The sequence below is a fragment of the Beta vulgaris genome, chromosome 3, assembly GCF_026745355.1.
Source record: "Beta vulgaris subsp. vulgaris cultivar EL10 chromosome 3, EL10.2, whole genome shotgun sequence".
Taxonomy (NCBI): Eukaryota; Viridiplantae; Streptophyta; class Magnoliopsida; order Caryophyllales; family Amaranthaceae; genus Beta; species Beta vulgaris.
Window position 1 is genome coordinate 38,304,728 of NC_079204.1, and position 20,850 is coordinate 38,325,577.

The 20,850-nt window shown below is 35.5% G+C and overlaps 1 protein-coding gene across 1 annotated transcript; it reads left to right on the forward strand.

The window, feature by feature from the left end:
- Nucleotides 1-241: 241 nt before the first annotated feature.
- LOC104883720 (probable histone-arginine methyltransferase 1.3) lies at nucleotides 242-18,584 on the forward strand. Its single transcript, XM_048641448.2, has 15 exons — nucleotides 242-674; nucleotides 812-874; nucleotides 1,054-1,156; nucleotides 4,438-4,581; nucleotides 4,777-4,880; nucleotides 5,009-5,107; nucleotides 5,204-5,273; nucleotides 5,886-5,982; nucleotides 8,133-8,187; nucleotides 9,649-9,732; nucleotides 13,861-13,938; nucleotides 15,117-15,220; nucleotides 15,315-15,487; nucleotides 15,570-15,730; nucleotides 18,121-18,584. Exons 1-15 carry the CDS (start codon nucleotides 471-473, stop codon nucleotides 18,202-18,204), a joined length of 1,623 nt encoding a protein of 540 aa, XP_048497405.1. The 5' UTR covers nucleotides 242-470; the 3' UTR covers nucleotides 18,205-18,584.
- The last annotated feature ends 2,266 nt before the right edge of the window (nucleotides 18,585-20,850 follow it).

The window sequence follows — 20,850 nt, forward strand, 5'->3', positions numbered from 1 at the left end:
ATCAATACGAATACAATACACTCTCTGATATATAGCTTCTCTCTCTCCATATTTCTCACAACAAAAAATTCATAGTAGAAAATAGCCTAAATATTGGGTCATTTTTGACAATTTATCCAATACATAATCGATGATAGTATTATTGAGGGCCAACTTTTTTTTTTTTTTTTTAAATGGTGGTGCAAGTAAATGGCACATGTGCTGAAGTGTTGAAGTGTTGAAGTGTTGAAGTGTTGAAGTGCTGATGTACATATATGGTCCCTGCAAGTCCGCAACAGACGTGCCCAAGAAAAATCACCATTCTCGGAAGCTTTAAATACTCTTTTGGACCGAAAGTGACACTGCTTTCTCTCTCTCTATCTCTACCCTGTAGGCGGCTCCAAAATTTTAATTTTGCACTTGAGTTTGAACTCTGTTCATTAAACCCATAAACCCTAAATCACCTTTTTCTCTCTCCTCTCTGCTCAACAATGGAGTCTTCATTAGGGCAAAAAAACAAACACCGCGAATTCACCTTAGCTTCATTCTCTTCCCTTCCTCTATCTTCCTCAACTGCATCTCCTTCTTCGCCTTCTATCGCTAGGTTTCATATCGATTCTGGTGTTGCCGAGCTTCGGATTTTTAATGATTCAGAAAGCAGTAATTCTACAAATGTTGATCTTCACATGGCTCAGGTTAGGAAATGCTACTAAAAATACGGTTGTAGAAGCTAAATATACAGTCGTGACTTTTATATAGTTGTACTGTCTAAATATGCAGTAATAATTGTTAAATATTTTTGAGATATATTTTGTGTTTTTATGATGTGCAGTTGTTTAAAGTTGGTCCAGTTGAATCAATTTGCATAAGTGAAGATTCTGAAACCGATAAAGAGGTATTTTGATGGAAATGGTGAATTGAAAGATTACGCTGTTGTTTTACGTATTCTTGATGATTTTATCAATTATCATAGTTGAGCATTTGTTTGTTTGAAACTCGCGCTTAGTTTGTTTAGAAGTGTTAGGTTGTGCGAGCATTAGCTAGTTCCAAAACAATAACTGCCATTTTAAACAGGAGTCATACTCGAAGGGCGTCACCATACAATTCAGGAACGAGGAGGAAAGCAAGGCCTTTCATTGTGCATTTGAACAATGGAAGAAAGAAGCAGACTGCGAAGGTGCTCGATTTGATACTTATATGTAGCCTAGTGGAAATGGATTGGCATTTTTTGCTCAGTATATTTACTTTAGATGAATTTTCTTTCTGTTAGTTTAGCTGTCTTATGATTTGTTATATTTTTATGATTCCTGAAATTATCTCGGCTGGTGCCTCTACTAATTCAACTTATACTGTGTTACATTTGATGACTGATGGAGAAAACCAAACTAACCAATAACATATTTCTATTTAATGGTTGGGATTGCCAAGCAAATGATATATCTTTATCAACCAGAAGGACTGGGTTGAGTTTGTTTTATCCTGAATGTTTTTTAGCCGGAGTTTTTAGAGAATCTTTTTGTATTTTGTTTCTGCTGATTTATGGGCATGAAATGCAAAGTTATAGTTGTCTAAACTTGCATGACCTCCCCACTATCACATTCTTAATCCCTTTAGATTCTAACTGAAATACTGATAAATAATTCCCTGGAACGTAGTATATTCGGGTCCATGAATGGTTATGGGAATGTCATTGAATACCTAAATGTTCTTATTTAATCCACAAGTTACCATGTATCACTCGACACCCAATCATTTCTTATGCCCAAAAAGCTCTAGAATTTTTTTAAAAGTTAAGATGTGAACGCAGTAATCCACACATTCCAGATTGTGGTTCACAGGGGATCAGTGAATTAGTTAACATTGCTACTTGATATTTTTTTTTAAAAAAACTTTGTTGGTTTTCGTTTGTGTTGAATTGTACTTCCTCCTTTCCATATTAATTGCAACATATAAGGTTTGGCATATTATTAAAAAATGCCATGTGAAGAGGATAGATATAGAGATAGATAAAAAGAGTATGCATGTGATAGGAGAGATAGAGAATACATTGCCAAATAGGTTAATGTTCAAATTTGCAATCAATGTGAAATTCAAAAATAAGGGAAATGTTGCAATTAACATGGAAGAGAGGAAGTATTTTGTAATATTGTACTGAATCTGTTCCTATTTGTTCTTCCCCCTTTCCCCATTGAGGTGTTTCAGAAAGATCTGCCTACAGAGAATATTACCTTATTTGGATAATGTAGAGTGAGAGACAAGTACCAATAAGTAAGAGAGAAAGTGCAAAAAGTAAGAAAGAAGTTCCAAATGTAAGAGAGAAGTTCCAAAATATAAGAGAGAGCGTGCAAAAGTGCATTTTCTTCCCATATACCATATATGAAGAACAAATAGGAACTGGAGTGTTTCCGTAATAATAACACCATTTTTCTCTTTGCGAAGTGCAAAAAGAAACTTTGAGAGAAAACAACTATTCTTTGCTTTCGCATTAATTGTAAAGTATTTTTAGTATTTTGTCCACGATATCTTTGTCTTCTCTGATAAGTTTCTTTTTGCAAATTTATCATTCTAGTTGCTTCTTGTGATAAGATGTTATAAGGAGCATCATGATTCATATAGCAGTTCAAAATGCATTTGCATCTACATTATGAATTATGTTACCTAATTCGTGGAATGGTTATGGTAACACAATTTGCTAGTTATTCAGAATATGGGTCTTGGGGGGGGGGGGGAGGGGTTCCCAGGGCATCTAATATCTTTTAAGCTATGAAAATAAGAGGAAGCTCTCATTTTTAGCTGTTGACGGATACCTCAAACATGAGAGAGTATTTAATCTAAGATTAAAGTATTTAAGAAATTGGGAATCCAGTCCAGAATATCATGAAGGCCAAATGGTGATCAAGAATAAAAGTCAAAGCACTTCATATTACCCCCAAGGCTTCAATGATCAGTTAATTTAGGATAAGCAAAAAAATAGGTTCTCAATACCGTTTACACTATGCTTGGACTTACACGAGTGTAGAATCCTTTACCTAACCTGACATTCTCAGCACACATATCTTCATTAATCTCTTAATTTTATCTCATGATATACAAAACTTGATAATAGTGGATATGGCCTGTCTCATAACCCTTTGCATCTATTTGTGGAAAGGGACACTCATAGCTCAATGTGATCACATAGCTCTTCACAAAACACCTTGGGTTCGGGGTTTTATAATATACTTCCTTTTTTTTTTTTTGTACTTAGCTACACTTCCGTAAAATGGAAATGTCATATTACTTGCTACATTTGTATTTATTTAATGCTAAATTATGTAGTGGGAACCATGTTTTTTATGTTCAAAAGGGGATTTTACCTACTTTTTTTTTGGGTCCCCTTCTTTCTCTCTCTACCTTCTTACAACTGCGCACTTTCTATATGTAGCATACACAAATAAACCGAGGAAATATATTTAACTTGAACTTGAAAATGGTATCAATAGCATCTATTTTTCATTTGCGCTTTCAGTTAAATATCAGATGAGAGTTGATCCAAACTAGTATAGGCTCTGGAAATATATGAACATTCAAACAAACTCTTTCCCATGGATACTGTTAAGGTTATCTCTTATTATTCTTCTACCCTATCCGTTTCAAAAAGTTCTTCCTACTCTGATAAATTTCCCCTCACAAAAAGATTCCAAACATGAAAAGCTTTTTGAAAGCAGGGGTATCTAATTAAAAGGGATGTTGAGCTTCTATGTGATTAAGCGCTGTTTGACTGCTGTAGTTGACTCACCCATATTTTCTTGTTTCCCATCATTTGTGTTACTGCTTCTTGATTTTGGGATAAAGAATAAATATATTGATAGAAATAAAAGGAGAGATACAAACTTAGGAGGGCTAGGATTCCTCTCAAAGTAAGCTAATGCTAGAATATCATGTGTCAATCATGCTAAATGCTACTTCCTGTTAAATTCCATATCTTTTCTAATCAGAAGCTGAAATCTGTTGTCCATCTACAGAAGCTGAAGTTAATGTTTCTTGAGTTTTCTGCAGCATAAAGCTCCTTTATTGATTGTCTATAAATTTATATCTTCTTATCAATTTATGTTTCTAATTTAAATAACTTTATATTATATCCTTGACTTCAAAAAAAGAAATGATTTTCTTTTCTTTTCAGTCTCCTCCACCTTCTAGAAATGCAAGTTATGAGCTCGCATATTTTAATATGGAGCCATGTTCATGATGTTTTTGAGTGAACTTGATGATTCAAATCAAAACTGCTCACTGGGCAATGTTCTTTATACCTATTAATCACTTATTTGAACCTTGTGAACTTCTTGTAACTTGTTTGAAATTAGTAGAACTTATTAGAACTTATTTAGAATTTATTTTAGTTGTGAATTGAACTAACATATGCAATTGATAATATGTCTTTGATTTGTAATAAGGTCTAACTACTTTCCTCGCTTTCAGAATCAAAGTTGCCAAATGGGGTAGTTTCAGCTCGTAGGAGCAAATTCGATTCCAAGACAGAGGCATCTTCTGCTAAAATGTACTTCCATTATTATGGGCAACTGTTACATCAGCAAAATATGATGCAGGACTATGTGAGGACAGGTTATATTGCTATGTCTTGTTGCTTGGATTGTCTCAGTGTGGACCACAATTTTTCATATCTGGAATCCTTCATGAACTTTCGTAGACTACTATAGTTCTCTGATACTTTTTGTCTTAGTGTATAATATAAATCAATATGGTAACCGTTAAGAGAATTTTCAACTGACGGGATTTTTTTTTTTCTTTTTGCTGCAGGAACCTATTTTGCTGCTGTTATGGAGAATCGTGTGGATTTTAATGGGAAAGTGGTGGTTGATGTTGGGGCCGGTAGCGGTATTCTGTCATTATTTGCTGCTCAGGTAAAAATGGAATATGATTTATTTTATGTATTTTTTTTTATACATATAAAAGCGCTTTTAGTGTTTTGCACTTTTGCTTTATTTTTTTTTGAAACACATGCTCTTTTCGTTTGCCTTTGTATACTCAGGCTGGAGCAAAGCATGTTTATGCTGTAGAAGCATCTGAAATGGCGGATTATGCACGTAAGCTTATTGCGGGCAATCCATTTTTGGCTGATCGAATAACGGTAACTATATATTGGCTCTTTGTTTAAAATCTTCCTGCGGTTTTACCCGTAAGTGTGTAATTATGCCTAAGAGCTCAAAAATGTTTATATTTGCAGGTCATAAAAGGCAAGGTTGAAGAAGTGGAGCTGCCCGAGAAAGCAGATATATTGATTTCTGAGCCCATGGGTAACTTATTATCTTTGCTAGTAAACAATAGAGTTTTAGGATCCATGTAGCAGACCCCAAGATCCGTAGGGAGATTTCCTGTAATTTTTAGTCTAGGCTCTTAAGAAAATGTGCATCACTCTGATTCGCTGTTCTTTCCTTGCATTTGTTTATTTTATGTGCTCCCAGGCTTTCATCTTTCCAAACCCCCTATAAATTTCTTTTTGTTAGGAATAAAGTTTTGTGACTTCCCGTATATATATATATATATATATATATATATATATATATATATTATATATATATATATATATATATATATATATATATATATATATATATATATATAATATATATATATATTTACTTCACTGGGTAGGGATAAGGTTGCATTATCTATGACTCCCCATAAATTCCCTGTGTTGAAGCAGTGATATCTGTACTGCATGGTTGTTCTGTGAATTGTTCTCTTTATTCCATGTGTGACTTGTAATGCATGGTCGTTGTGTATCTTAACGCCTATACTCCATTTCTGCAATATTATCTGCACTATTAATTTTTTTTCCTACTTTTGCTGTAAATCACTATCTTCGAGAGGACATGATTGCAAAGGTTCATTTTTCTGCAATATAGGCACATTATTGGTTAATGAGAGGATGCTGGAATCTTATGTTATTGCACGGGATCGGTTACTTGTTCCTAATGGAAAAATGTTTCCTGGAGTAGGAAGGTAAGTCCTTGGTTATCACATATTCATCTCTGATTGAAATTTTCTAGTTGCTTAATGATGTGTTATTGATATTTATTTTACGTACCAAATTTTGGTCTGAATTTGAAACATTTTGCATAAAGGTTACTAGACGTATGAGTTTAAAGTTCGGAGATTATAAGCTAATTGGATAGAAAGGTTTGTCATCACATTGAAGTCTAAGGCCAATAAGTTCTGAGGATTGGTAGATCAGAATGGATAGTGAATCAATGAGACAAGCTAAGAGCATGAGCAGTGGGTGGGTTGGTTGGTCTTGGAGTTTTTTTCTTTCTCTCTCCTTTCCTCTTTCTTACACCTCATATCCCACTAACTTTCCACCAACTTATCTTTTTTTTCTCACAATGGGTAGACTAGTCTTACTTGGCTTTTCCAATTTCATCTCTTACTTTTGGTATACTTTTTTTTTCTCACAATGGGTAAACTAGTCTTACTTGGCTTTTCTAATTATCTCTCTTACTTTTTGTATACTCCATCATATACTCTCTTTCCTATCCAAAATGTTATTATTCTTATATAGAGTAGATAATTTTTGTTCATGTTTTAATTAGTGATACATTAATTAATATATATACATTTTGAATAATTTTAGGTAGGAGAAAGTTATTAGAAAGAAAAGCAGGTTGTGAAAAAATATGGTAAAATATATTAGATTTAGGCTCAATTTATAGATAATTTTTTTCATAGTTGTAATGTGATTTTTTTGAAAAACTATAAGCTGATTTTATTCACTTTAAAACAAAAAAAGCAATTTTGTAAAAAAAAAACAGCAACAATAAAGCAATATTGATACATCTGGCATCACCCCATTTGTTGCTATGCACACCATCCAAGGCATAGTTGGTCTAGCATTCCAGACCAACCAACTCCAAGGGCCAATTGCTCCAATAGTAAAACTAAGTAAAGCTAGCTTTACTTTTTGCTAGACCAACCAAAACCAACCCCATTGCTCATGCTCTAAGAGCGATTGAAAGCTGAGAAAAAGAAATTAGAGCTCGGAATATTCTGGAGATACAACTCTCATTGTGTGAATCACTCATATGTCAGGTACATGAGTCTTATGTTACTTTGGCTCCTTCTTTTTCTCATATACCCATTTCGATGTTTGTCAGACACATATTAGGCACGGCTATGTGTCAAGAGTTGGTGCATTTGAGTCTTGCTCTTTTTCTAGTTGGATCTCGTTGGATCTTCTGGCGTTTTCCTTATTCTTTCCACGTTCACATCTCATCCTAATATCAGTTACAATGCTCAATTTTTTGAGATGTGAAAATTTGATAGCATCATAGGTATTAAAAGAGAGTTGTAAGACCTGATGGTTGTGTGTTGTGCTATGTCATAGTAGCAACTAACAAGGAGACTCAAAGCCATGTTATAAATCTCAGCCTTGTGGTGACCGCATTGTGAAGGTTTTTGAGTTTACTAATACAAGGCCGCAACAGCCACATATCATCTGCATTCCCGGCGAAAAGGGTTTTGTGACTGTTACCTCGATCTCGACGGCAGCCGAGATAAGAAACCATGCTCAGAGCCTTCTAACGATTTTTTTTTGGAGGAAGGGGGGGGGGGGGTGGCTTGCTTTCGAGGAGCCTCTCGTCTAGCATAGACTGCATTCGTTGCCTGTAAAAAATGGATTCTTAGAGTTATATAGTCTGGGATGGATAAGGGGATCAAAGATTTTGGCATGGATGAGGGGTTGATAAATTCCTTTGGCAGTTTTCTCACTTTCTGTTCTCCTACGACCATATTGTGGGTGGTATTGAGGGGGAGAAAGGAATGGTGAACCAAACTAAACCATAGATTTATATATCCTTCTGGGATAATTGAGCGAGGTTCCTCCTCCCCTTTTAGCTTCTCTATGCAGACATGCAATTGGTGTCTCATTTTTTTTTTTCTCTTTTATTAATTTGATCAGCACACTTTTTGGAATTATTAGTACAACTGTTGAAGAATTTAAGGTTCTCAAAGGAAACTCCACCTGGTTCATTATTGATTGTTATCATAAAACTTTTTCTCTTGGCTACATTTTCATTGTTATATGTTTGCATTCAAGTTTCTTCAAGTCTCATCATCTGTAATTGCCTTTTCTAATCCAAGCAACTATATTCATGTAGAATACATATGGCACCATTCAGCGATGAATATCTGTTCGTTGAAATTGCTAACAAGGTATACATACATTTAAGCTGTGTTTGGTGTCAGTTTGCTAGATATATAGATTTACAATATATCCTGTAGTCCTGTACTATACATAAAATTTGTTTATCAGGATGAAGAAGAAGGAAAGTCATAGTATCTTGGCGTTTTCAAATTGTTGGAATTGCCTGTCACTAGATAGTGGATTCAATACTCTATTGTAGTCTTGAACAATCAATATCTACGCATGTAGCTTTACATTGATTCATTTGTGTGCTGAAGTGTCTGAAATGTCGAGTTTGTATAATCTGTGCACTGCTCCCAAACAATACAAAATTAATCATTTACGAAAACGAACATTTTTCCGTTGAAGTGAACATTACAAGATTTCACTTGTAAAAACGAACATTTTTACTGCTGAATTGGAACATTACAAGAATTAACTTATGAAAACAAACATTTTAATGTTTAAGTTGCATTTTTACAAGGGCATAAACCTAGTACTATATAAACATAAACAAAGGTACAAGGAACAAGTGAAAAAACATTTTTTAAATTTAAACATTGAACTTATAGTTTACATGTTTGTTTCTTCAATTCAAACAAGTATGATGCATATATTTTTGTATCATTATATTCAATTAATTGTTCAAACATATAAATGTAACATGTACTAAATTAGGACTAAAAAATTCTAAATATAAGACTTAAATAGAACATTTGCTCATTGAGAACAAAACCCATTTTCATTGAAAATTAGGTTTAAAACGAACATTTACTTGAATAGTATGTTTTCTCATCAAAAATAGAAATATTTTTCGCTGACATATAAGCTTTAAACGAACATTTGTTAAAATAGAACATTTGCTCATTGAAAATAGAACAATTTTTCACGGAAAATAGAACATATTTTCTCTGAAAATAAAGCTTAATATGAACATTTGCTTATTGAAAATAGAACATTTTTTTTTTTGAAACATATGCTTAAAACAAACATTTGTTAAAAATAAAACATCATCGAAAATGGAACAAATTTACTAGGTGCACCGTGCTTCTGGGAGGACAATGAAATTTTCTTAATTTGTATGATCTCTTCTGCTTTCTATAGATACCTTTTTTTAGAGAGAAATTCATGTGAGAATGTGAGAACTAAGGAAAGTTGTCTCTAGTTAATAGGTATGTGGAAAAAAAATGAGACTCTAATGAAGATGTGATGTGACTCCAACCTTAATGTGACTGTAATTAAAAAGTATTGTGACTCCAACCTTTTAAAAAAAAATTGAACGAATTTTTTTTTCCCGGGGGAGGGGGGTTACGTTGTGACTCTAGTGAAGAAGTGTTGTGACTCTAAGTCATTCTTGTTTAACACAATTTTGAGCTTGACTTTGAGTTTTGGTTAAGGCTTTGCTTTTGGTTCACATCTGCGCCTTATGTCTTGTAATGTACGCATGCGCTAAACGATGAACTCAGTTGTATGTTGCTCAATTTTTTCAGGCACTCTTCTGGCAGCAGCAAAATTATTTTGGGGTGGATTTGTCCTCGTTGTATGGATCGGCATTCCAGGGTTATTTTTCACAGGTATGTATAATGTGTAAATTATATATGTTACTGGGGCTCACATGAGAATACCCTTGGTCAAGCTTTAAGAATCAATCTTCACCATACAGTTACAACAACATTAGAATCTATGAAAACTTCTATCTTATATGATGTCAATTTTTTGTCTGCACTTATAACTCATTATTGGTGACTCATCCTTGATTTCTAGATTTTTTTGGGAGGACTTGTGAGTTAATGATAAGCTCTCGGATGAATTTTTATCTTTTAACTTTCAGCTCCTTTTTAAGGGTTGTAATGAGCCATATATTTTTGTCTCCTTGAGTTATTTTAAAGAATTATTAGGATAAACAAGTGCTCTTTCGAGACAACAGGCTCGCATGAAGAAACTTGAACCCCTTGACCAGTGTTACTCCAACACCTTCATTTACCTCAAAAACGAGGTGTCACATGAGAATACCCTTGGTCAAGCTTTAAGAATCAATCTTCACCATACAATTAGAAGTTAGAACAACATTAGAATCTATGAAAACTTCTCTTATATGATGTCAATTTTCTGTTTGCACTTATAACTTATTATTGGTGACTCATCCTTGATTTCTAGATTTTGTTGGAGGACTTGTGAGTTAATGTGAAGGTATGGGATGAATTTCTATCTTTTAACTTTCAGCTCCTTTTTAAGGGTTGTAATGAGCCATATATTTTTGTCTCCTTGAGTTATTTCAAAGAATTATTAGGATAAACAAGTGCTCTTTCGAGACAACAGGCTCGCATGAAGAAACTTGAACCGCTTGACCAGTGTTACTCCGATACCTTCATTTACCTCAAAAACGAGGTGTCGTGTCCGACACGACACTTTACTTGGATACTTTATTTTAGACTAAAAACTTGACTTTTTCCTACAAAATAGCCGAGTCAGACACTTGGACACCCGTATCCGAGTAGACACTCAATCCGTGTCTGAGTAACATAGCCCTTGACACACTTTGACTAAGGAGATCTAGTAGTATTTTATCACCTCTGTCGGTGTTCATTTCGGATATCCGATGTAAAATTTCGGATCGGTAAAAATGCGATCCGAAATTTGGGATCGGATCGGATACTTGAAAACTAACAAAATTGAATATTTTAAAGGAAAAGTTCATATATAAGTTTCGGATTGGGTCGGATCATCGGATATTTCAGATATCCGGCCTTGAAAACGGATATTTAGGATCGAATAGCCGAAAATATTTGAAAAAAATATCCGAGAATGAAAATTTTCGATCCGTACCTCTCCGGAAATTTTCGAATATCCGATCCGAAATGTCCAAAACTAAAAAAGCGGATCGGATATCCGAAAAACCGGATCGGATATCTATGAACACCCTCTGTAGCACCAGATGCCACGCTTTTTTTTTTTTTTTTTTTTTTGCACTCCAGTAACATCACACTTCATCCTTCAATTTTATGACACAAAAACTTTGGCCTTTTGAAACTGAATCCCAACTCATCTCAATGAATAAGCACTGTTGAGAGATAACCTGAGATCAAAGGAGTGAGGTCACCTGTAAATATTTTCTCCATATTATCTGGTCACTTGCAAAATTGAAGACTTATGTATCAAGTGAATTTTCTGCAAAATCTTGTCAGCCTGTCCCCATGCAAAGAAACAAAATTTTGGATGAACTTCATTTCCGTTTATCCCTTTAAGGAAGACAGAAATTTCCTTTCAATAGTTGCAAAAAAATTTTAGCTGAAAGGGAACCTGTTTTTCTGCAGCCAATTAAACTTATCTCTCCAAGTGGATCAACTTCCATATAGATACGTGACTCCAATAAGACTGATTATTTTCTGCAATCATTAGGATATCTAGTAAATCTGTAAATGACATGCTAATGCTTTCAGTACCGTTGCATGACGACTTTGAGTGATGTAAAGGCTCATAAACTGATCTGGAAATCAGACCTCTAACAGAAAACAATACCGATGATCCACTCTTACCCCTGAAACTGATGGACATGAAGTAATGGGACCTTGTCAGGATGGAATTTGAACTGCCACTGCGGACGAGTACAGCTGCTTGCTCCACATTGCAACTTCTGCAGCTACTTATCTTAATTGGCTTGATCATCATACAGAGGGATCTTTTCCTTAATAATGTCAATATTTGGATCTTAGGCACCAAGGTTTTTAGATCACATGCTGCTTACTCCAATTGATTTGGAAAAGATTGGAAAAATAAGAGTGAGTCAGTTACAGGAAGCTTAAAGTTTGCCATAAGAAAGCTTGAAGGCCGTTAGGTTCTGAGTGAGTTCTAGCTTGACCAAGCTGTGATCATCATGGTTGATCTTGGTTTTTCTTTTTCCTTTTTGGGAACTTCTTGTTCTGATTCCTGCAAATTCTCTAATTATAGATTTTAAGCTGTTTCGATAATTATGGCCTAGTGCTTTATATTTAATCTTAAATAGAGGTCACTCACCCACGACACATCTTCTTCTATCGTGTGCTGTCCAGTGGGACCATACGTTCTCCTAAGCGTATTCCTGTCTCCGCCAACATAATACAATTAGTCTTATGTGCTCTAGTCTAGGGTTATTAAGGCAAAGACTCACAAGTCACAGCTGCAGTTTCCTGCAATGGGGATAAGTTGTGGTTGGCGCGACATGACTTCATATCAGTTGATTAGCCATTTTTCAGCCCACATCAATCTCATGTAAGCAGAAATATTACGAGCTTTTACAACCTGAGAAGTACAATCTGTCAAGTTGAAACTCATATATATGAGCTGCTATGTTGTGGATCGGCTGTTATTATAAAAACTGCTACATCTAATTGTTTGTACCGTGATAATTCATGTGTTGAATTCATCGGGTTATACTTCTAGTTTGAGCAAACTATTCTTCTTGCATGAAACTCTTGAGGTTCTCTTCCCTTTTTTTAGACTTTTAAGAGTTTATAGAACATGTGATGTTGTCATGTAGCTTTTCTTGCTCTATCTGTTATTGCAAGTGTGTAGTTATTGGGAAACAGGAAAGCAAGCATTTATACTTGTTTGGTCCCTTTACAGGTTTTATAAATTTCTATGTTTTTGGGGTGGGAGACGGGGGGAATTAAGAGAGGAGGGACTCACTTCCTTGCTTAAAAACTAGAAATCAGGAATAGCAGCTGGAAAACTGGAACTTAGGCCTTGTTTGGTTCAAGTTCAACTTATCTTGAATGTTTCAGGAAAAAATAGTTCGGATGAGTAAAGATAAGCTTAGATTAGATCACATAAGTGCACAAAATGAGTAACGATAAGATTTCTTTTTCTTTGACAATTTCACACACAAATAAAACAATTTCAGACAAAGTAATAATTTCAGATAAGTTCGAGTGTTCAGATGGATAAGTTCAGACAATATTAGTTGAACCAAATAGAGCCTTGTTTTTAGAATTAGGAAACTGTACGTTGAAGGGCAACCAAGGGAAAAAAACCGCGAAAGGCTAGAGTAATTAGGCAACAATGGCAGAGGTTGCAAGTTCTTTAAGTCCTAAATTATTTAAATTGTGCAAATTTTGGTGGTGAATATCTAGAATGAATATTTTAGCATGTAATTATGCCTTATCCATAGAATTAGGATCTAGTTTAAGATTCAGCTATGAAACTTCCAATAAGCAACAAAGCTATCTTGAAGGTGTAATTTCTATTTCATAGGTAAGCTACTAGCTACCTGTTGATAAAAAAAGAATTCCTCTGAGTTGCAACTTAAGTTTAATAGCACCTTGAGACTTTTAATGGGAGTCGATGGCCTAATGAGAAAAAATGATTAAATCTCGTTCTCGTAGAATTAAAGCTTATGCAAACTAGGCTTTCAGATAATATGAGACAACAATTCAGCAACAAGTCCACAACCCTCTACAATCATCAGAAGATTTACAAATTCCATCTGGTGCTAAATTGGAAAGTATTCTAACTATTGGTTTCACAACTGAAAGGAAGAGTTGTAATGTATTCTCATTGTGTCTAAAAGTTGGTGTAGAGTTGCATGGTTGCTATTCTTGATTCTTTTGTAAGTTGTTTACTCTTCGTGTTTGCTTTTTTATATTTTTTCAGTATGTGTGGATGTATATGATCTTGCATTACAAATAGTTGATTTTGACTAATTTTTGCTGTATTGCATCTTGTAGCCTGTGGTAGATGCTTTTGACCCAAGGTTACTTGTCGCACCATCTTCAAGTCATGTGCTAGATTTTTCTTCCATTAAGGTAATGCTTTAGTCTGATGCTTTTCATCTTGTTTTGTGCTTGATATTTCTTTATCGCATTCAGAGTAGAGCACTTAGCACGAATTTAATACAATCTTATTTATTTTTAACTCCAGAAAGTAAGATACTATACAACTCTTTATAATCTAAATATGTGGAGAATAATAATGTGTAAGATGTTAATACTTCCTCTGTTTTTCTAGTTGCAACACTTCTCTATTCTGGATGTCTCAAAATAGTTGCAACATACCTTTTTTTTTGGCATATGTTGATTTTGTCCCCACTACATAGACCACTAGAGCAGCACATTTTGTGCAATGGAGGTGCAATGAACTTTTTTGACCTCTTATAAAATATGTCTGAATTGTAAAATGAAAATAAAGGAAAATATATACTTCATGTTGTGGCACATGCCACCTAGGCCCTCACATACATCTGCCCCTGGCTCTAGCAAGAAACCTGGTCGGCGAGCAGCCATTTCCCGTTCTTTTTCCTTCCTCTGTATCATATATCCACCTTATACTGTGCGTCTATCTCTCAACCATGTTTAGGAAGGCCACAATATACTCAGAATCTCCATTTTGGAAGAAGTTTGTGGGATAACGTCTTTATAGGCTTTCTTCTGGGGATCTTGATGTCCTATGCTTTTTGGATACCTGATCGTTGAGGCCAGATTGCTGATATATCTAGTAACTTGCAAAGCCTTCTAACAATTACAAAAGACTTTAAATCCCTAGAACAATTTTTGAGCTGAAAACTTGAGCTCATGTTTTTTTCTCTGGAATGAAGAAGCAGAGTGGGAAGTTGAACTAAAAGTAGGAACTGAGAATTGGAAAATTTAGATATTTCTAGCTGCTGCTTCTTTCTCTCTCTCTCAGGTATCTACTTATTTTGTATTTTGTTAAGGTGCAATGAGCTTTTGCGTATCATATACTTCCTCCATTCTGAAATAGAACTCTTTCCTTTTGGGAAGTTGCAAAATAGATGCAACACTTCTATCTTTGATTAAAGGATTCTCTCTATCTCACTCTTCAGCACAAGACCCCTCTTTTTGTCCCTCTCTATCTCTCTCCTCAGTATATGGGCTCCTTAAAAACTGTGCATCCTCCATGTTGCATTTATTATAGAACAGAAGTAGTATGCTGTTAATTACTCTTGGAGCAACATTTGTCTTTGCAGGAGGAGCAGTTATATGAAATTGACATCCCATTAAAATTTACAGCGACAGTGGGCACAAGAGTGCATGGGTTAGCTTGTTGGTTTGATGTTTTGTTTAATGGAAGGTAGCAGACTGATTTTGAAGCCATTTTCTGATCATTGAATGCTGTGCTGTGTTTAGAGCTGTTGATCTTGATTACTTAAAATCCTTTTGTGCAGTTCTGTCCAGAGGTGGCTTACCACCGCACCTGGTTCACCAACTACACACTGGTACCAATTACGCTGCGTTTTGTCACAACCTATCTATGTCATGGCTGGACAAGAAATTACCGGCAGTCTTCGCATGGTCGCCCACAATAATCAGAGTTATACCTTATATCTTACATTGTCAGGTTGGCGTTTGCTCCCTCCTTTTCCTGTGTTTTATTCCTGTGTTTTATTTGTGTGTGTTTGATAAGCTGTACTTCCGCGCAGCTAAAATGTGGGGAGTTGGCGCTGAGCAAGGGGGAATCCTACAGACTTCTTCTGGAAAGATGGAACTTAAGGAACCCTACTACAGAATGTCTCAGCCGCAAATACAACCTCAGGCCTATGCAGGTCAAGATCAGCAACCACAACAGCTTATGCAGCAGCAGGTACAAGTAGCAATAATGACATATCTAGTTTTACTCTCCATTATGTTTTTTTGTTGTAGAGGGATGTTACACCTCTACCTAATTAAGCAATGTGCCATGAAGGGTCCTTGTTGCTGGAATTATTCTCATATGTTATCACTAAGAACTAGCAACTATTCTATTCATAATTTTTCATATTCTATACAATTCACTTTACTAGCAAAGACAGTAATATAAGAGAGAAATCTTAGCTGGGAAGGAAACCAGCCAGAAATAGTTCAGAATAACAAAGCATTTTTTTCCAATTTTGCGGGCTTTCCTTTTATGAAGTTTACTTCCTCTTCGCAATTCTTTCGCCTTCAGGTTAGCGGATGGGTTGACTTGTGAATTATGCTAACATTTTTGTACTCAAAATACTTGCCGTGTTACTTGATTCCAGGAAAGTACTAGAAGTACATAGCTTAACTCACATGCTCAGATTGTAGGTCCATCCATTTTCATTTAGACATCATCAGTTAATTCACTTGGTCGATTAAAGGTCCAACTTTTTTGCTCAAAGTGCCATATGGCTTGATTCCATAGAAAGTTCTAGAATTAGATCACTTAACTCCCGTATTTAGATTTTTAGGCCCATCCATTTTCAAGCAGACATCATCAGTTGTTTCACTTAGTCAATTAAAGGTCCAGCTGAATGTCTTGTCCCAACATGGGCCGCTAGTGGCACCAAGTGCAAAAGGTTTTGTCCTAGAAAAGGAAATTGCTTCAGTGGTGCTTACCTTTTAGACATGCGTTATTTGAACTTTTTCTGTGCAAATGAAGTTCAACAGATGAGAAACATGATTCTTTTGATACTTAAAGTCCTTCAATTATTTGTTTAATGTGTCCTTGTTGTGGCCCTGCATTTGCATAACAATCTTGCTATATATTGTTCTTTTCTGGAGAGAGTGATAAGCTCTCTGTTCTCCTAGTATCAAGTAGAACTTTACGCTGAGGATATTATGGTGACAGGGGGGGGGGGGATGATCAGACACTCTCGATAGGGTGGCCCAGAGGCTTGGCTCAAGGTAGTGCAACTGTATGATATTGTCATTGGAGAGGTCTGTGGTGGGAGGATGAGGGGGAAATAAATGGAGGTTGTCATCGTCCTTTTCTCTGTATCTAGATTTAGGAAAAACCGAGACTTAGATGGGAAGCGTATCCCTAAATTTCGGATTATTCATGAATAAAGCAAAATTGGGATTAATATGAGAAGACACTCTAAAGTCAAGATTTATGGGGTCAACTTTTATCTTGAATTATATTGTTAATTGGGGAAGAATTTTGAAAGCTTGGTGAATCGATCTGAGTATATTTTACTGCATGTTAACACTGATTTGCTTGCAAATCAGTCAACGTTTTTGATTCTTGGGTAGCTAGGTGCAATGTCCCTATTGACTATTGCGCATATGGAGAATAAATTGGATCTGGTTTAACTTAAAGAAACAAACATTTAACTCCCCCCTCCTACCAAGCTCCTCCTTATTTATCAATTTTTGAATACAGTGATGGATGATGTAAATATGCTATTGTTAGATTCATTTTATAATATATGTTTTCATATATGCATAATGTTACAATATTCTACTTGTTCAAATTGATGGATAAATAGACTCAAGAGTGACAAATTTCATCATAGTAAGCTGTGTTTGCGAAGATTGTAGTTTGTTCATCAAGTAGGACATGGGAAGTTCATATAGGCCATCTAGCTTGTTCAGCAAAGTCGTACTTTGAAAATTTAGAAGATTCTTTGTGAGATAGTAAATAATGCACTTGCTGAATGCTGACACTATAGTGGTAGCCTTCATTGTCCCAAATCATGAAGGCCTCTTCATCCTCACTTCCTATCTCCTGTAAAAGGTGATGTTGTCATACATGAATAGCTACCATGTTGAAGCAAACTATAACGAATCCCACTATGCCTGTTCATTGAGGATCCTGGTAAAGTGTTTCTTGTGCTAGAAGGCCTCATTTGGTGGATATTTTACTGTAAAATTTTCTGTAACATTAGGTAAAAATGGTCATTACTATAGCCTTCAATCAGACCCTTGAATCCACAAAACAGTTATAAAAGCAAAAATAGCAAAATGAATGCCAGGAGCGATGCTTTTATTGATTTATGTTATCAAAAAGATTATTTATTCTGTGGCATGTCAGTTTATCAGCCTTTTTTGGTGTGCAAAAACCGTCCAGAGGAATTTGTTGTAATAAAGGGGGTCATTTTTAGCTTGTCCAAAGTTCACCTTTTTGGACCTGGTTTATGGGTAGAGAACAGGGACATCTATGTTTGTGTTCTACCGTCTTTCTAAGTAGTCTTAATACTACATATCTAATGTTTCTGAAATTTTTCAATATTGCCCATATCTGTTTAACAGGATATGAACATCCAGTCACTGGATATTGAAGGAGCTGAGTTGTTACAACAAGAGTTGGAAAATGCAGTTGTTCAAATCCAGTAGATAATGCAGAAAACCCGAAAGCCTCAAGGAGGTGGTCCTTAGAAGTCCGTTCTGCGAAACACTAAAGGGCTATGGGCTATATATTCATTCTGTTGTATCATAGAATGCTACCTTCCTCGGTGCTCAAGGTCTCTCCACTGTTCTGCCAGCCATGGTCCAGTGCGGGTCAGACCCCACTAAATTATGATATTCTTTGTTAGTGATTTAGAATCTGATATAGTAGAATATCAGCTTAGAGCAGGGTAAATTATCAACTTGATACAAGTTTTCGGTGTTGCTCATATATTTATTTGGCAATTCGATCTAGCTGTTTGCCTCAAGTGTTCAATTGATTCTTGGGTTGAGCAATTCAAAAGGCAATACTAAGGGCCTATTTGCTATCCTTTTTTCTTCAATTTTCACATTTTTTTGGATAACCAAGTATTACAAAGTCTTATCCAGTAAAATATCCAAATTCTTGCAGCGAGCCAACGAGCATGAAATGCATAAAAGATTGAAATTCCGAATGGTGATTTTGAACTTTTCGAGTTTCTTATTGGTGACACTTGGTTTTTTTATTTTCATTGGTAGCTTTAATTATTGTTCTAGCTCCAAATGTTAATTTCATTAACTTTCTACTAGAATTAATGTCTTACACACAAATCAAGACACTTTAGGTCTTTTTTGTCAAATTTGACCCTTAAGGGTCAAAATGACACTTAATTCCCAAGCTTATTAATTTTTAGGCATGAAAATCAAATAAGATTTTAAATTTGACTCTTAAAGGCTAAAATGATTCTATCATGTAAACCTAGACAATTTTCAAGCACATAAATTGAGATAGATGTGCTAATGAAAAGTTAACAAAATCGACGGTTTTTTTCCTTGTAAGCTTACATTTGGTAATGAATTAAGTAAGAGTTACCAGTGGGAATAAAAAAATTTAGGACCACCAATGAGAAATTTGGAAAGTTCGAGGTCACCATTAGGAATTTTCCAAAGATTAACTATTGATTCGGGTGTGTTATTGTTACACCAAGAGGTGTTCTTTTACCATTAGAGGATGGTGTCTCCCAAAATTCAGTTGGCAAAAAAAGAGTTAAGGGAGTGGAACCCTCGTAATGCAATTACCAAATTATCTTTTTTCTCACTAATTCGCTATCAAATAGTCTCTTCTCCCCGTTTTAAAATATTTGACACATTTCTCTTGGCATGTTTATTAGGGTATAACTTTAACAATTAATATATCTAATTTTATATAAATAAAATTATAAGAAATATTATACATCGAGATGAATCTAATAAGTTTTCACTTGAATTTATTTTTCCTTGTGTAAAAATCACAAAACATGAGAGTGTGTGAACTCTGCAAAAGTCAAATCGTATCATCAATTTTGAAATGAAGGAAGTACTATTTAGCCTTTTTATATAGTTATATATATGAGCATTATTTCCTCTGTTTTAAGATGTATCATATTTTGATTTGTTACACTACTTAGATTTCTACTTTGACCATTTTTTTTTTGACATTAAAGATCCCTAAATCACATCAGCCTTCCATACCCTAATGGCAAGTTCGTGGGCGGCCTGTACAAACATCTATCTTTTTTGAGGATAAAGTGTGTTTGTTTTGGAGAAGTAGAAAGAATTTTCAGGGCCTCTCATTTGGTGAGGAAGATAATGAGGTTTTTTTTTTTTTGACAAGCAAAGCACTCAAACTTCATTCATAATCAAATCACGGATTACAAGAGATAAAATTTCAGGAGGACCTTCCTCAATCCACACTCTTGGCTCCCTAAACTTGCAACTAAGACCTGCCAAGTTATGAGCAACTTGGTTGCCTTTTCTACCTACATGGGAATAAGAAATACGAGTACATCTCTTACTAAGCTCCATGATGTCAAAAACAATATTTCCAAAGCTAGTATTTTCTCTCTTCCCAGCTCTCAAGTGGGAGATAAGTTTCAGACAATCGCTCTCCAATTCGATGTTGCGCAGACCTGCTTCAATTGCAATACCCAAAGCGTGGCGGGCTGCCATCGCTTCAGCTTCATCCACCTCAAAGCCACCCTCCTGTTTCATACATGTTGCCACCATAATGTCCCCATCAGCATCCCTCATAATTCCCCCAAAACCAACCGATCCGTCTGAAAAAATTGCCGCGTCCGAGTTGACCTTGTAGCGCCCTACTTTTGGCTTCTCCCACACATGCTTATTTCGAGGGCCGTTTGGAACCACTATCGGATCATTTTCCATATTATTCTTGTACTCAAATACAAAGCTTACCGCTTTTCGAACCATATCCTCGATGGTGATCCTCCTTCCCTCAAATATCCAAGCATTCCTTCTCAACCATACACCCCATAAGATACTCCAAAATAAATCCCACCAATCACTCTCTTTCACTCGTTTTTCCATTTCAGTAACCCATGCCATGAAAGTGCCATCATATGGTGGTGTTAATTCGAGCCGCAATGGTGATAGTTGCCACGCAAGCTGGACTTCCCTGCACCGAAGGAGAGCATGATTTATATCTTCCCTTTCCTCACCACACAATTGGCATATCGGGTCCTCCACTACACCCCTCACACATAGATTTTTACGCACCGGAAGGCCTCCATGTAAAGCTCTCCATCCGAAATTCTTAAGTTTATTTGGAAGCTGAGT

Bases quoted from the DNA above. Each gene is read 5' to 3' on its own strand.
- LOC104883720 (XM_048641448.2), top strand. From the start codon at position 471: ATGGAGTCTTCATTAGGGCAAAAAAACAAACACCGCGAATTCACCTTA. The intron at 4,881-5,008 runs GTAAAAATGGAA...TTGTATACTCAG, and splicing joins TGTCATTATTTGCTGCTCAG to GCTGGAGCAAAGCATGTTTA. The intron at 15,488-15,569 runs GTTGGCGTTTGC...ACTTCCGCGCAG, and splicing joins CTTATATCTTACATTGTCAG to CTAAAATGTGGGGAGTTGGC.